Source organism: Copidosoma floridanum, unplaced genomic scaffold, assembly GCF_036245765.1.
Source record: "Copidosoma floridanum isolate Cflo_tuat_1 unplaced genomic scaffold, Cflo_Japanese_pri ptg000030l, whole genome shotgun sequence".
NCBI classification, from domain to species: Eukaryota; Metazoa; Arthropoda; class Insecta; order Hymenoptera; family Encyrtidae; genus Copidosoma; species Copidosoma floridanum.
This window is the reverse complement of record NW_028321907.1, coordinates 39,547,183-39,564,972: the sequence shown is the minus strand read 5'-3', so window position 1 is coordinate 39,564,972 and position 17,790 is coordinate 39,547,183. Positions and strand designations below refer to the sequence as shown.

The following is a 17,790-nucleotide window of genomic DNA, read 5'->3' as shown; positions in this document are numbered from 1 at the left end:
TGGCCTTGGTTCTCATTCTCTGAGACGCCGATATGCCAAATATTTCTATTATTAATAGTGTTGAGGTAAATTCGATTTTTTATTCCAAGGATGAGGTGTGATGTGTGTTTGGTTTTGATTGGGGAGTAATTTTTTATATCTTTTAGTACACTGAGTGAGTCTGAAGAGATGATGAAAAGGCCAACAAAATCAATTTGGGGGGATTTTGAAACACCTGTAAACATAAAGAAACTATTTGTAGGGTACGCTCTTTTCCCGTGCAAGCCAATAGAACTTCGACTGAGCGGCTGCAGTATAGTTCGACACTTATTTAGTAACTGTAGGTGATACATTTATCCCATTATATTCTTGTGTTACATGATTTGACATGTTATAAATATTCATGCAGTTACATCTGTGGCATGGCTTCAAAACATGACAGCATAAGGAGCAGACAATGTTTCCCTTGTAGCATCCAACCTTCAATTTAACAGCAGTATAGTATAACGGGGTTCGGTTCAGAAAAAATTGCTCTACACGCTGCTTCCGGGAAATGCCACCGTTACATATCATGCTGTATATTATTACATACAGCTACTGGATTTGCACCGTATAAATCAGTGTATGGCATAAAAGAACACCCACATCGTCCATATCCAACCGAAAATTAAGTACAGACTTAGAATAAATATCTTATCGATTTGATCCGTTATTTAAGAGAAATGCATAAAAAAACTTATGACGAGCTCCTTAAATGTAAATATAAAAGTAAACAAAATTATGATGAACATGGTGTACATTAAATTAATCATATAAATAAAAATAATAAGAAAACAATTCTTAGATTAGAAAATGGAAAAATAATTACTAAACATTAACATAAAATGAAACGCTGTTGCAAATATCATCTCCCTTATGTTTCAGAAATCTAAATAACGTAACTAGATGATAAATGGACCCTTGGATCAATCTTAATAGAATTTATCATAACAAAGAAACTCCAAGTATATTCAATGGGCAACCCTCCTTTAAAAAGCTTTCATGAAAATTAAAAATATCCAACAACACATGAATTAATTATGTGTACTTAAATGAAGTTTGTCTTATCGGCACACAATGGGTACTTTTAAACTGCAAGAATCTTACAAACTATAATGAAGAACTAGGTTTTCAAATGTCTGATCTGTCGAATCACTGCTGTGAATAGCTAAATACGAACCAATGCAAGCTATTGATACCTCTATCACTCTAAAAACAATTACTTAAAAACATCAACTTATTACGATTCGAGATACAACGATTTTTCTCATCAACCATTGAAGTCTTTGACTTATTGATAACTGAATCTCATAGAATGAAAAAAATGGGTGCCGCTCTTGAACTCGTGAGATAGATGTATAAGAAAATTTTTGAATTTGAATTTGAAAAAATTTTGAAAATTTATAAAACAATGGACGCAAACGATAGAAATACAATTGCTACCAAATTAAACAATTTCTATTTAAAAACGAAAAATATTTCTGTTTTCGTTACAAACCAAGCGCATATTGTATAATGAAACTGAGGAACGCAAAAAACAAAAATCAAAAATTCAAAGCACATACAACAAGTACGAAAGCTAACCATAAATTCTACGTATCTATCAGAACAGAAAAAAACTGATACAATCTCAAAATCAATTATCATATGGGTTATGCATTTTCAGCAATTGTTGTATTACGTACTGCAGTTATATAAAACATTAATTTACACATTCAAAACTACTGCCGAAGGTCATCTCTTTTCCCTTCAACTCTCATACGAGCAATTGAGTCAAATGGTAAAAGAAATTTATTTATTTAACAAATATTGTCTACCAACAGATAAAGCACAAATTTCCATTTCTAAATAACATAGTTTTTCCCGTACAACAACGGTAATAAATGATGGATACTAGTTAAAATTACATTTTCTTTAATCGGAAACGACAAATATAGTACTAACAGAATACATCCACTACTCATGCCACAAAATATATACCAAAACTCACAAGCTGACATCAGTATCAATCCTAAAACAGACTATTGATACATAAACCACCACCAAGGAAATTATTTCCTAGCTGATTAAGACAACATAAATGAATGTATTCACCATGATCCATTACTTTTATGTACGAATGGAAGAAGTAGACAATGCTACTTGTGAATTTTTTCTCTTTACAAAACCCACAGAAGAAGCCCTAAAAGAATGTAGAATTAAGTTATATAATTCGGATACATCATACTGGATAAAGTTAAAATACACTCAGGAATAGATGTATTCTACTGGAGATCCTCTCACACTTCGTCTAATTTGTGATTATGACTATTGCCTAGAATTGACACTCAAGAGCACCGGAACCCTAACACTAATTGTGGGCAGTGCATTCTCATGATGTCACTCTATATGGCATGAGCTTAATAAAACAAAATTACACCTGTATGAACAAACGTGAGTAAACACTAAATCTATCCATACTATTATCTCAAGATGCAATTTCTCGTATTACGAAGAACACACTTGATTTAGAGGAAAAAGAGCAAATAATAATTACGAAATGGGCTGAATTGAATGACACCCTGTCATTACAAAATATCAAAGAAAGACTAAAAGAAATTGCAAGCCATAACAAAAAAAAAATTCTAGAAAAAATCTGTCTTCCTACGACATTTGGAAAAAGCTTAATCATCGTAATCATCATACTTATAGTTTACCAAATGGGTTTTCATTGATCACATGAAATCAGAAGCCAAAAGACCGATGCAATGGATTCTCTAATATCTCCAAAAATAAGACAACTAGTCGAAGAGCTCAAGATTTTTGCAACTGCAGCAAGATCATTAATACATGTAATATCTTCTCAAAGAACGTACTTCGCTAAGGACACACATACCATATACGCCAGAACATTACCCTCTAAGAAACATATCAAATTAGCCACTTAAGGCATGCGTTAGTATCATCATACGCTTGTATTATTATTTATTTTTTTTTTTTTCGTATTCCTTCACATTTTTTTTCTTTCCTTTCTTTCTTTTTTTCTTTTTTTTTCTTCTTTACTTCCATCCTTTCAAAAAAAAAAAAAATAAAAAAAAATAAGTGAGGAGTATCAAACCCCTGTCAGAAGCAAAAATTCTACTTTCCACACATATACACACTTACATACTGTGCAGTGAAAAGCTGCTGCTGTAAGTGTATAGATAGTGACTTGGCGCAGTAGAGCAAACGCTTTACGGCGGCACGTACTATTGCACGGATGCATCTAGTTGTCTGTGTATATCCACTTCTGATGACGTAGCAGAATATTGTATTCCAGTATTTCTGCTGATTTTCTCTATGTATAGAAAGAAAAGAAAAAAAAAATTTATTAAAAAGAAGAAAAAACAATGATTATACTAAAAAATGAAAAGAAATGAAATATTTTTAATTAAAATAAAGAAAATTGGTAGAATAAAGACCAAATTTTTAATTGTAAGATTGTTTATTAAAGAAAATGGACTTAAACATTTAACTTTATAGTTTTTTCCTTTATCCATACATATGTGATTTGTTAAACTTTTTCTCTTTAATTTTAGCTCCTTGGTCAGGTTGCATTCCCATACTAAATACTCGCCAGTATAAAATTTGAACGTTGAATAATTGGCTGAAATTCCAAGCTGTAGAAACGTGTTGAAAAGAACCTTAGCTGACGTGAACAATGAGTTGAGGTTGTACACGACTGCCTTAGGGCCTTGACCAGCTTTCATCAGTTCTAACACGAACTGACGTTCACAAGCACCTAGCTAGGTCATACACCTCATCCATTCTGCCTTTTAAGCCTTAGACAATGGTTTTGTTCATTTATTAAATTGATATTAGATTATTAATCATAACCTATAACATAATTATTTTTTTCTTTTATTATTAATTTTAATTATTATTATCTTGCCCACGGCAGAACAGCAGCTTCCGTTACGAGTACTTCCTCTTGGAAGGAACGCCGCAACCCAAATATATTATTTCTTACCTCTAAAATCATCAATCGTCCAGGAAAAACGGTACATTCATATCTTTCCATCATAGTATCCCAATTCCACTTTAAAAAGAATCTTGGTATGCAGTAATTTTTCTCAACATAAAAAAAAGAGGGGGGAGTTTTTATTTTTTATTTTCTTTCTCGTTCCTTCCATTAACACAAAAACTTTATTTAATTATTACTTACCCCGAGACGTACTATATACGGCTATATACGGCTGATATACGGGCTTTAATTTATCAGGAACTATTTTTACCCCTTCCTTGACGAGCGACGAACATGTCAATCCGTATCAACTCCACCATCTATTCCTCTTGAATATACTGCATCAACCCAATAAAAAAAATGAAAAAAAGGAAACTGGAGAGACCTTCCTGAAACAAGTTTTTTTCGTATAACATACAATGTACTATTTATATATTCTGTATATATACATATATATATTCTGTCAACCAGTCTAGGACACTACACAAATAGAACTTTAAAAAAAAGTTCTATTATTTATGCTTACCTTGCAAACCTGCTATTCAACAAAAATTGGAACACGTTGGACGCAAGATTTTTGTATGTAGAATGCAGCTTTCTTCCTTATAACTCTTGCAATTCACTATAGAAAATCGTAAGCTTGTAAATTAAGTTGCTCTTTGCTTTTTTTTTTTTTTATACTTACAATGAAGCTAAAAATACGATGTTTTTTTTAGTTTTGTTGCAATATCTATTATCCTATGCATTAAGTCAGTGCATATGATCAATAGAAGAGTTGTTAGAAATTAAACTTTCTTGAAAAAATTACGTACAGCAATATTCTATGTCATTGTCTACTTGCAAATATCGTATGAAATTAAAAAAAAGCGTATTACTTAATATTTAATAACTCAAAAACAAAGCCATCTGCAAGCGTAACATTCTTTGAAAAATTTTAACTATTGACATAAGTCAATAAACTAAATTTTAAGACAATCGCTTTTTAACTCTTTGAGTTCTTGGCGATCAAAAAATTTTTTTAAAGCCTATTGGAATAACTCATAAGAGTTTTTGTGATCATCTTGTTCATATTCCACTAGTCTATGTACTTCAAGTAACTGTTAAAGTTAAGTGGTTTGCTCAAATTTTTCAATAAAACTAACTACAACCGTTTTTATAGCGATTGGTTTCACAATCACAGTTGTCTACACACATGTTGAACTGTATAACTTTATCATTTTTGAAGACACAGCTTCTGCTTATTCAACTTTTAGAAAAAAGCTATTATTGTAGCATGTTTAGGAGCTGCGATATATTTTTTGGGAAAAGTTCGTTTGTGTCTATTTAAAAATCAAATCAGCTCTCACTTACAAACATTGTTGCTACGATAAATAAGTTTTAATAGAAAACTATTCAGCATAATTTTCTAGCCATTAACTATTGTTACAATGCATTTAATTTACAGCGTTTCAGTTTAGTAAGCTGTAACTGACGACAGCACCGGGGTGGGAGGAGTGGCGGACTAGTGTGACAGATGGGAGAGCGCAGCTCTACAGCAACCGAACTAATGTCTTTAAAATGCATTAAACTTAAAATATAATAAAAATTTTAGCTTATCTTTTACCTAAAAAAACCTTTCACACACAATTTAGGGTAGCTTGACGAGATAAGAACTATTATCATAATCATATTAATCAATAAAAATTCTATATAATTGTAATGCGGTGTTCAATTTATTGTACATTTTTTCGCAAGTTTGAAACACTGAAAAATCGTATTTTTATTCACAAGCATACAAAAATTGTTAAAAAACATCATGTCGTGAAAACTGGCATCAGTATGTGTATATATTATCTTACGCTAACATGGCATGCTTTTGTAAACAGTGATGTACTATTTCTTTTACTACTTAGCATTGATAACAGTATTTGCTAAACAAGGTACAGTAAACAAAGAAAAGTAAATCTCATCGGCATTTGTAAAAGTGAATGTTCGAGGGAATACTTGAAGCTCAAGTCACGTCATCATTTGAAGGTGGTTATAGAGAACAGCCACGTTAAAAAACATTTGTCAGTACTTAAAAATTTTCTAATGTTGTATAAAGCTGTAGTATTTTAGAGATGATCCATATTTTCTAAATACTTTCTTAAATATTATAATGTAGGAACAGTCAGTAATTAGTTAAGTTATTTATCATACAGTTTGTAATAATTTAATATTAGTCTCAGGCAAGGTTTTGGCAATGTAAGAGCTTGACGAATGGTGTGAAGAATATGTCCTTTGTGACACATATCTTGGAAACTCAGAAACGAGAACAGCGAATGAAAAGGGCATAGTTAATAATCTTACTACAGTGAGTTAAAAGATAAAAGATGGAAAGCATGCAATTCTTTAACAGCGTAAGTTATATGTTGTTTACTTTTTAAGTGCAAAAAATTTTTATAATACAAGTGCACAAGCCTCGCCATTACAAACTGCTTTTTATTTGCGACGATCAACAGGCACTTATGATTACAAGGACCTTTGTTTGTTTTGGGGGTTAGATGCATCTTACACACTTATAAAATAACAATGGAAAATATCAGAGAATTCAAGAATATTGACTCATAAAGTGAAAAACTTTGATTTTAATCTGCATGTTACCAACATAGCAGAGAATTGCACAGATGCCAAAAGTTAGACAACGGTTTTAATCAACTGAAGTTTTGGTTCAAACCAAACGCTTAAAATTGCGATTGTTGCCATAGTAAATATCAAGTAAATACTTAAGAATCCGATGCTCTTGAATGAAAACTTTGCAGCTGTAAGGCACATATGTACTCACATGTATGCTCATCGAAAGAAATGTCAATTTTTTATAGTTTATACTTTTAAATCTGCGGAACTTAAGAAATGGCCTAATCTTAAATAATTAAATTTAAAGTATATGTTTTAATTAGTAAATATATATGAGGTTATTTATTTAAAGGCGGTCCTATAGTATCTTTCTTGAAATTTACGTCTAAGAAGCATTTATTTTTATTATAAGACCGTAAGAAGACTCTCCCAAGGTCTTTCCAAATTAAGGCACAAGAAAAATGAATAAATAATAAAAAAAAGTTTTCACATAATGTGTCGTATACAGTGTGTTAAAAGACTTTACACAACTAATCTTTCCTACGGATAATTTGAATAAAATATCTTAATATAAAAATAAATTATTTTTCTGAAGACATAATTCTACATTACTTTTAGAAAGAATTAAAAAAAATATTTTTACTTACAAAAAATACCAAGCCTTACCTCATCAGTATTTGGACCAAACAATAGTAAGTCAAACGGAATAGCCGCTACCAAATCGATTAAAAACCAACCTTTTAAATAATGTACAGCAATTTTTCCAGGGTGTGATACTACTTCATCATTTTTATTCACAAAGGTTGTACGAAAATTAATTAGAATATCAATGATAAACGTGACATCAACTGTAAAAAAATTTTTTATAAAAATGTTGATCCAGTGCACAAAATATAAAAGCGATTTTATATGAAATACCATAAGCAATATTGTACTGAATATAAGTTACTAATTCTATCAACTTTAACAAATTCTCATCTTTTCATCATAATAGATAAACCTTAATAAATAATTTTTTAAATATTGGTTTATACAGAAAAATCGTTTTATTTTACAAATATTACTGAAAAGCTAATAAGCACATAAAACTTTAAACATGCTTAACATCTAATAAATCTTTAAGACCTAACAGTACTTTTCTTACTGTCCACTGTTAAAGCAATGACCATACAGGGGAATGTATAGATATCAGCAATTAGTACTGAATATACCGTAACATATTACACGTGTGATTGTTAATTCAATAGTTATACTGTGTAAATACATAATTTTCGCGTAGTCAACTTGCCATATAAGAACTATTTCCCAAGAAAAGTGGTCGATAGTTCTTTGGCAAAAGTTTTATCTGAAAAGTTGAACATAAATTAATAAAAGAATGATATACACTATAAAAATAGTAGGATTTTGCAAGAATTAAGTTTGCGTTATTCAATAAGGTGTTTTTACAAGATAACACCTTTCCTAATTTTTTTCTTTCCATCTTTGTGCACAATTAAAAAAAAAGTTATACAAGATTAAGCCTTACTTTTTACAGCTCTTACCCTTTTGCTGCAGTAATAAGCTTCTTACTATACTTTTGAAACACTTAATTTCACCTTTTATTGCTTTTATATAATTCCTTGTTAGTGATAAAATTTTCTCAGATTATTAAATTAAAACATTTATTTTAAACGCTTGTTACAACGACAGATAATCTACCACCAATAACCCTCTGATTTAGGTAGAATACTTTTTTTTCACACAATCCACAATAACAGAAAGTTGCCATTGTATTCTCTATGATTGATAGCCTTTAAACTCGCCAACTCCTTGTTTGGATCCAAGAAAATTTATGTAAATGTTCATAACTCTTCCACATCGTAGGCATTGTGTCGCTTTTAAAATTCACTGTTCTCTACAACGCATATTTAGTGTGTGTTCTGATCTTTACTTTACTTTTTCTACAATTAAATATTAGCGCCGCTTAAGCACTACTTTTTTAAGAAATGAGTTTTTTATAATCATTGTATATTTAAATTTTTAAGAACGTAACTTTTTTCAAAGTAAGTTAAGATGTTGCAATACGTGGAAAAAATAATAGGTGCCATCGGTGTCCATAAAACTTGTTGTCTTGGCATCTACATGGCTTATTATTCTATTTCAAAATATTTATATCAATATTTGGGATTTAATGTTGCGATGGAGCTTTTCCCAATACTCAAGGATACTGGAAGTGTGAAGCAGGGCATGCAATAAACAATTCACTGTATTAGAAAACTAACATTTTATTTATTCCAAACATAATGCGATAACGAATTCAATGATGAGCGAGATGCGTCGATGTCACTCGGCCAGCGCAGAGTAAGTCCGTGCCGTGCAGGCTACCTAAAGGTAGGCACTGCGTCGGAGGGAAGGGTAGGAGAGAGCACTCTTTTGGCGCGTGTAGCTTGTCCGTGCGTGGGATAAGTTGCTTTTTTCACCGAGAGGCTTGTTGCGTTTTTCGGCTGGTGGATAGCGCCACAGAGATTTCCCCCGTAGTGTTGTCTGCGGGGTGCAGACAGAACGATATGACCTTAGCTTTGGGTGAGGTTGGGGCTGGACTAGGCGTGGGCAGCGAATCGGCTAAAGGCCTTGTTAGTGGAACCTGTGTCTGGGAGCTGTTCAGAGCCAACGTTAGTGTTGTTGAAGGCTTAAGGGCAGCAACATCATTTTCAGTGACGAGCAGGTTGGCTGCTTCAAGGTAGGCTGGTTTCAACGTGTCTGTAGAAACAGTGCGAGGCTGCCCATTGACCTTGATAGTGTTGTTTCACTTATCGATGCGCCGGATGACTCTGTGTGGCCCTGAATATGAATGGTCTAGTGGTCTCCGGATGGCATCGATGAGGCGAAAGACGTGCGAGCACCTCTGCAGATCGCTGAAGATTAACGGTTCCTGCGGAGGTAGGTACCTTGATGCTTGGATAGGTTTGATGGCCTGTGTGAGGCACCGGAGGCCTTGGACGAAAGACGGTGGGTTGACGTGGGGTGACTCTGGGTGGTAAAGAAGTCACCAGGTACCCTGAGGGTCATGACGTAAAGCACCTCGGCTGGAGATGCTTGGAGGTCCTCTTTAATAGAGGTTTAGATGCCCAGGAGTACTGAAGAAGGTGCGTCGGGCAAAGGGATGTTCGGGCAGCACATGAGGCCAACCTTTAAGGAGCAATGAAAACGCTTCACCATCCCATTTAATTTCAGGTGGTAAAGCGTCATTTTTATACAGCTCAAGCCGATCATCTTGGCCAGCTCGGTGACGAGCGCTGACTAGAACTGAGCTCCCTGGTCCGAAGCGATGGTCAGGCGCGTTCCGAAGGAGGCAATCCAGTTGTCGTATAGGACCTCGGTAATGGTTGCTGCTTGCTGGTGTGGAACGAAAACGGCGACCGGTCACCTGGTGAACCTGTCTATCACGATGTAATAGTACTAGAAGCCCTTGGTCAAGGGGAGCTCCACTAGGTCAACGTGGATGTGCTCGAAGCGTCTGTCTGGCATGTTGAAGTTGCCGATTGCTGAGCGATTGTGCCTATGGACTTTAAAGTGCTGACAGGCCTCGCACAGTTGAGCCCAGTGGGTTACGTCCCTCCACAGCGTGGATCACATGAACTTCTTGGAGACGAGACGTGCTGTTGACTTGATGCCAGGGTGCAAGAGGTTGTGCAAGACCTCGAACGCGGTCCTGCGAAGGGCCTCCGAGAAATACGGCCTCACGTTCCCAGTTAAGATGTCACAGAGGATTCGTTGGCCATCGATCTTCAGGGCTTGAAGGTCAAGACAAAGATTATCAAGCAGATGTCCGAGTTCGGAGTCGTTGGCTTGGACTTTTGCAATGACCTCTGACTCCAGAATAGATGGCATAGCGACGGCGTTAATGCATGACAGCACGTCGACAACCACATTCTCTTCCCCTTTGACGTGAAAGAGAGTCACCTGGTGCTTCAGGATGTAGTCGATATATCAGGCCTGTCTTGCCGAAGCTTTGTCTGAGCGTTGTTGGCCTATGAAGATGATAGGTTTGTGGTATGTGTGGACTGTAAAAGGACGTCCTTTGAGAACTCGCTCGAAGGTCTTGTTGTCCACGTTGATAGCTAGCAGCTCTTTGTCGTAGGCACTGCAGTTGGCCTTGGCCTTGGACAGCTTCCTGAAAAAGAAGTTAACTGGCCTCCAGGTGCCCCGTGGGTACTCCTGCTCTAGGGTGGCGCCAATGGCCGTGTTGGATGCATCAGTCCTCAAGGCGGTCGGGGCGTCTGGTCTGAGGAAGGTTGTCGTCTCCGCTTTGGTAAGGGCGTCTTTGCACTGTTGGAAGACGAGATCAGCGTCACGGTTCCAAGCAAGTAAAGCCTTCTTACTTTAAGGTGGAAGGTACTTCAGCAGGTTGTTAAGTGGGGCCATGATGTTGACTACTCCAGGCATGCACCGCCTGTAGAAGTTCACCATGTCCAGGAATCGTTGGAGCTTGGATGAGTTTTCTAGTCTTGGGAAATGCTTAATGTCCTGGACCTTGTGCTCTAATGGGTGGACACCATCAGCGGAGATGGTATAACCCAGGTACTCCACCTTGAGTTGGCCAAGTACACACTTCTGTGGGTTGATACGCAACTTCGCCTTGCGCAATACGTCAAAACGTTGGTGCAGGTATTGGAAGTGTTGCTTGTGGTTCTCGGAAGCCACAAAGATGTCGTCGAAGTAGCACCTGGCAAACGGTAGGTCGCTTAGAACGTGGTCCATGGTTTGCTGGAGTGATTGGGCAGCGTTTCATTGACCCATCGAGGACATTGTGAACTCGTAGAGTCCGCACGGTGTGGCTATCGCTGTCTTTGGAATGTCCTCCTCGGTAATTGAAATCTGGTAAAAGGCCTTTCTCAGGTCTATGACCGAGAAAACTTTACCAGTCGCCTCATGTAGTAGATCGTCGATTATCGGCAGGAGATAATGGTCCAGGGTAGTACAAACGTTAAGGCACTGGTAGTCCCCTGTGACTATCTAGCCTTTGCTGGACTTCTCCACGAGGTAAAGTGCCTGTAGACGTGGTTTGAGCAGGCATCGAAGTGGCTCAAAGACAGGAGGTCCAGTGGTGTGGATGGTATGGTGCACTGGTATGTCCAGGAGCGCTGTGGTGGTAGCCTCTGGGGAGCAGAGATCAACGTATTCTACGAGGAAGTCTGTGTAGCGTTGGCCTCGATCTCCAGAGGTCGTGCGATCTGGTGTCATGACGACCGATACGCTGAAGATGGCTGCTGGTGCTAAAAAGCCGAGCATGGAGAGGTTAGTTGTAGGGTCAATAAGACGCTTACACTTGACGTCCACGAGGTAGCTGAAGTGGTTGAGGGAATCAGCGCCAATAATGGTGAAGTGGGTGTCCGTGACGATAAAATTCCACGTTACTGCCCACCAGAGACCCAATTCGATGGTCAGGACATGAGTGCTGAAGGTGGCTATCGGCGTGGCGTTGGCGGTGCTGGGCGTCAGAGGTTGCAGCTCCAGCTTCCGATTTTTGACGAGGTGCTTGGGTCACAGAGAAACGATGGAGCCTGAGTCCACCAGAAATTGCACTCATGATTCTGGATCGTAAAAGAGTAGGTGGTTTTTCGAGTGAGCTTGGTGGCCCACCTCCAACACTTGGGACGAAGGGGGCCTTATTGGTTTCTCGACCTCAACATGGTGTAGGCACAGGGCGCGCGGCAGTTCCTGGCAGCTGGCTCAAACTCCTGGTGGAAATAGCACCAGTCTGGGTTAGCAGCACGGTTGAATGCTCGGCCTTGGGAGCGTGATCTGGATCGGCTACGGCTGTGTGACTGCTATCTATATAAAAGCAGCTCGTTAAGAAGCTTCCGCATTTCAGCGACCTCTCGTGCCAGACTGGATCTGGCAGTGGCGACGCGACAGGTGGTGCTGGTGGTACGGTCAGTGAGGTCACGGTACTCACGCCTGGGACCGTGCTTGTGAGCTCGTCTTCATGATCCGGAGGATGGCGTTAACCTATAGAGGAAGAAGGTCAAGCCACCTGATTTTGAGGATCTCGTCCGTAACTTTGCCAGACACAAGGCTCTTCATTTCGTGCAAAAGTTGGGATGGCTTAACGTCTGTCAGCTGGAACTACCCGAAGAGCTTCCGCAGCTGAGCACCCACGGAGTCCTGAAAGCGGGACAGGATCGCTGTCTTGACTGCCTTGATACGTTTTGTGGCCCGAGAGTTGGTGATAATATCTGAAAGCTTGGATACTGCTGATCCACTGAGGGTGCCAACGAGCGCGATGTATCACTGGCTGTCGTCAATGAAGCTTTCTATCTGAGCGATGCATGCCGTGGGCGCCTCGGCCCAGAAGCGAGGAATCTTAGGGTTGGACATGGTGGTCGTGCGCTGCTGCTGTTGTTGGGCCGACAGCTGCTGCTGCTGTTGTTTGATTGCGGTGAGGGCCGACTACAGATGACCTTCCTCTTGATTCTCCAAATAACACTGGTAGCGTTCGTCGCTCAGTGTAACTCCATCGTCCATGCCTGCCAGCGTTTGATGTCACGATGGAGCTTCTTCCACTGCTCAAGGATACTGGAGGTGCAAAGCAGGGCCTGGAATGAGCAATTCATTGTATTAGACAACTTACATTTTATTTAATACAAACATAGTGCAATAACGAATTCAATGACGAGCGAGATGCGTCGATGTCACTAGGCCAGAGCAGAGTAAGTCCGTGCCGTGCGGGCTACGTTAAGGTAGGCGCTGCGTCGGAGGGGAGAGAAGGAGAGAGCACTCTTTTGGCGCGTGTAGCTTGTCCGTGAGCGGGATAAGTTGTTGCTTTCGCTGAGAGGCTTGTTGCGTTATTCGGCTGGTGGATGGCACCACAGAAATATAAATTGATTATTCTACTTTTTTTAAACTTACACTTAATTGTATTCTCTTACGGTTGTTGATTCTAAATGCGAAAGCGGCTGTCAGCAGGACAGCAACATATTGATTCAATGTTAATAAAAAGTCAATTAATAGGCATTGTCCAAAATACTAAGTTTATTTCCTTATATTAATTATGACGACTAATGAGCAAGTGTAAGGAATATATAGTTTTGTAAAAAATTTTTATAGCTTTTAAAAAAAAATTTTATAGCTGCATAAACTTAAATGAATACTGTAGATGAGTACAATAAAAAAAGAAGCATTCATTGTACTAATAGAGAATCAGTGGTTAAAATTATCAAAGAGCAATATTAGTCTACCGTAGATGGCAATGAACGTATAAACAATACATACAGTAGAATTTTCAAAGACTTTCATTGGAAAAATAGAAAAATAGTAATTAGACAGCACATTTGTATTTGTAAGATATGGTAGGTTCAAAAAACTTGTATGACTTTAACCAAAACTGAAAATGACTATTCTAAGATAAAAATTGCAAAATAGTCAGAACTGCATTTCTCCAACAAATTCAAACTAAAATAAGTTTATGTCAAATTCTTATACATTGACCTTTTTCCATCTAAATTGCGCTATGTATATTTTTTTATAGAAACGTCGCGCTTATTTTAAGAGTGAGAATCGCTGGAGTGCGAAAAACTTTGTCAATGAAAAATTACAAAGTAGTGAAAAAAGTTATCCGCTTCGGCCAGGAGTCGAACCTGGGCCTCCTTCTTGTCGGGAAGGTGCGTTAACCAACTTTGTCACCGAAGCCTTGGCGGACACCATTCTCACGGACACCCACCGAGGCTTCGGTGGCGAAGTTGGTTAAGTTGGCAAAGTTTTTCGCACTCCAGCGATTTTCACTCTAAAAATAAGCGCGACGTTTCTATAAAAAGATATACATAGCGCAACTTAGATGGAAAAAGGTCAATGTATAAGAATTTGACATAATACTTACCCATTGATTAATAACATCAATTTCTGTAAAATAAGTTTAAACTAAGTGTAGCTTCTTAAATCTAATTAAAAATATTACGAAAAAAGTGGAAGAAAACTGAATAAGATAACAGTGAATGTGAATAGCATGCAAATTTTTACATGCAAATAACATATTAATATCATAAAACACCACAAAAGCTTGAAAGATCATTGAAAACAGTCACAAATAAATAATAACAGTTGCAGTCGAACTAATAGAGTAGATTTTGTGTGCACAGTAATAAATCACAATCAATACTGATAGAAGATATAAAGAAGTAATTAACTGCTATCACGATTGCAATAAACATAAACATGACAAAAAAATACGCTTAATAATATCCTTTTCAGGAGATCCTGAAAGCATTGGATGTTAGAAAAAAAATGCACTTACACTCAAGACAAAAAATTAAGTATCAATGAAAGTTAATGTATGCAGAATAGCAGCATAGGGCTACTTATAAGAAAATATATGATAAATAATATTGAGCAGTTCGTTAATTAATCATGTGAAGAATTCATGGTGTCGTACGTATCGGCATTCATTTTCATTGGACATTTTATGCTTTTTTCGAAAGCATTAGCTTCCTATACATACCTGGCTTTTTACCTCTGCCTTCCATCTCTATAGCTACTACCTGTCTAGTTAGACATGAGTATACAGATGAGCAGTCTTTTCTGATATATATGACATGTCCAGGGCCAGGACGTTGTCGTTCTTAACAGAGCTACATGCTCCATGGTTAGACTAAGCATCCTGATGCTGATTTAATTCAACAGCGAGACTTCTACTTTGATGACTGCTTTTCTGGAGAAAATACAATTCATGGTGTGTTATACACAAATTTGACGAGTTTGTTTCTCTGTTAGACATGGCTAGTATAAAATTAGACTTATAAGCTCATAACAATGCTACTACCATCCCTGAGCACTATTCTTAAAACAAGGTTGAGACCAAAGTAAAGTTTCACGTCGTCGTCTCTATGCTGGATCTAAAACAGAATCCGGATAATGACTTTTTTTAATTTTCTGTTGATACTCATAACACCCTTGGTAATAACAAAAAGAGAAATTTAATCTAAGACAAAATGTCTGTTTATCTTTGTAGGTAAGATTTTTTTAGTCGTCATTATAGTCAAAAGAAGCTATGGTTGCATCAACCTAATTCAGTGACTGTCCTCGACGATGACCGAGATCACCAATGGACTTCATTTTGTGACTATCTATAAAGCTTAATGTCAATCCATGTACCACACTAGTTAAGCACTTTCTACGATCAGTCCTGTCATATTCACAAACTCTCAGATGCTTTGTTACGTGCTTATGCAGCTGCCATTTATGGAATATTTCCTGGAATCCAATCCTTGCTTCTTAAGGCCAAAACTAAAGCTGCACTAATAAAGAAATTGACAATACTTATACTAGAGCTCTAAGGAGCTCTTCTACTCGTTTAGTTAGTCAAGATCTTACTGCACTCATTGAAAACTCAACCAGCCACATCTTTTTGAAGAGACAAGTTGTCATAGAGTAGCTAGGAAAGTACCCTTTGCATTGGACTACATTTGTTGTCAATTGTTCAAGCAAGAGGAAGACAGAGAATTTTGGCTCCCCCCGTTGCGAGATTAAGCGAGCAAAAAAGACTGTTACAATGTTTTTAGATTTCAAATGTAGACACATCTGATACACTTAAAATTCAGCTGACTGCGCAACCAATTAACTAGACTGTACTGAATAAATCAAGCACCTTCTTTTATGGCACGGTCCAACTAGGATCATGGAGTCTCCATTGACTTGGCTCAGTATGGATGTTCAAGCAGATCCAGTACAAACCTACTTAACTAAGGATTGAAAATTGAAGTCACTTTAGACAGCCACATGTTAATTGTCTGGCACAACTTATATGGAAGTCATCGTTCTTGTCAATATTTCGAGCGCTAGTTTGTGTTGCACACTAGCAATGTAATGCTAAGTTACCAGGAAGGTTAAAAGCAACTTAGTCCATTGACTGCACAAAAACTCAAGAAAGCAAAGTTGTTGTGTTTCAAAGCCTTTCAATGCTCTTACTTTAAGGAAACGATCAGAAAATTGAGTAAACGAGATGTGATGCCGAAGAGAAGCCCTCTGTGACGTCCCGCTCTATTTATCATTGATCAAGGCCTTGTTCACGTGACAAGACGACTTTAGCAAGCAGCACTTTTACCTGGTAAAAAGCACCTAATCATTCTACCTCAGAATTGCATACTGGGCTAATGTCTAGTTAAAGACATTTACTACCTATCATTGCATGAAGGCCTATCTCTGATGCATTCCGTTCTCTATTCGTTATAGGTAACAAAAGGTCTTGCTATCGTTACAAGGATCTAGGAATATTGCACAATATTCATCAGATACTTAAATAGAGTCACATAACATGAAATTGGTCAACTGCTGGCTACCAGATTCACCATGAATTTCATTTTTCATTTCACTTTCAATTTCTTTTTGTATGATAGGCTTGGACTACGCAAAGTATCTGTCAAAATGATGAGGAGCCAAATCCTTAGAGCACTATGAGGATGTATTCGTTTGCGCAGTAACTTGCACTATTCACAAAGAAGCATGTTAGCATTGAGGGTATTATTTTATTAACAATTTATCATTCAAATAATTATTATTTCTTCAATCCAATCGTTTTACATAAATTTGATTTTTAAATTTCGCGCACAGCTCCCATTTCAAAACTTTCCGCCTAATAGTACCATCAACCACCCACTAGGTAGCAACTACTAGTTTCTACCAAACATCGCAAGTAAAAAGGTAGTTTATAGTATATAAGAAGGGCTGCGCAACATCTTGCAATCATCTTCCTGGATCACACGATCCAAGCCTATGCTATGTTCTCGCTTGACGAGACCTGTCCTAAGGCAGTGGCTAGAGCGATAACTTCTTACAATAAACACATGTATTAAACCATGCAAAAAGCTCTATGTATTGACTTTAATGTTACCAAATCTCGCCATCCTTCTCTACATTACAAGGTATTATTGTCCACCCACTGTGAGAATCTGACTAATATACTGGCAACTGGCATTCCTTGACTGCTGCTGGTCACCCTACCGCCCACAAATGGCAACAGCTCCAGTGGTGAAAAAGGATTCCAGTAACAGTGCCCTACATCTCCACGTCTAGAGTCTCTAGCACAGGGTATTTACTACTGCTCTATCGTGATTGCCAAACCACCCATCAGCGATACCAGCTCCAGCGGTGGCATCGGAATCCAGCTGAAGCACTGCCTCACAACGCCTAGAGTCTCTAATAAAGGGTTCTCACTGTTGATT

The 17,790-nt window shown here is 37.6% G+C and overlaps 1 protein-coding gene across 1 annotated transcript in view; it reads right to left on the bottom strand.

Annotated features, from left to right (window-relative positions):
* The window catches only part of sei (potassium voltage-gated channel seizure), a 755,411-nt gene that overhangs the window by 618,020 nt on the left and 119,601 nt on the right, over positions 1-17,790 (bottom strand). The window contains exon 4 of the mRNA XM_089596947.1: positions 7,262-7,443. Within this exon, the coding sequence (XP_089453073.1) occupies positions 7,262-7,443 (182 nt within the window). The remainder of the gene's footprint in view (positions 1-7,261; positions 7,444-17,790) is intronic.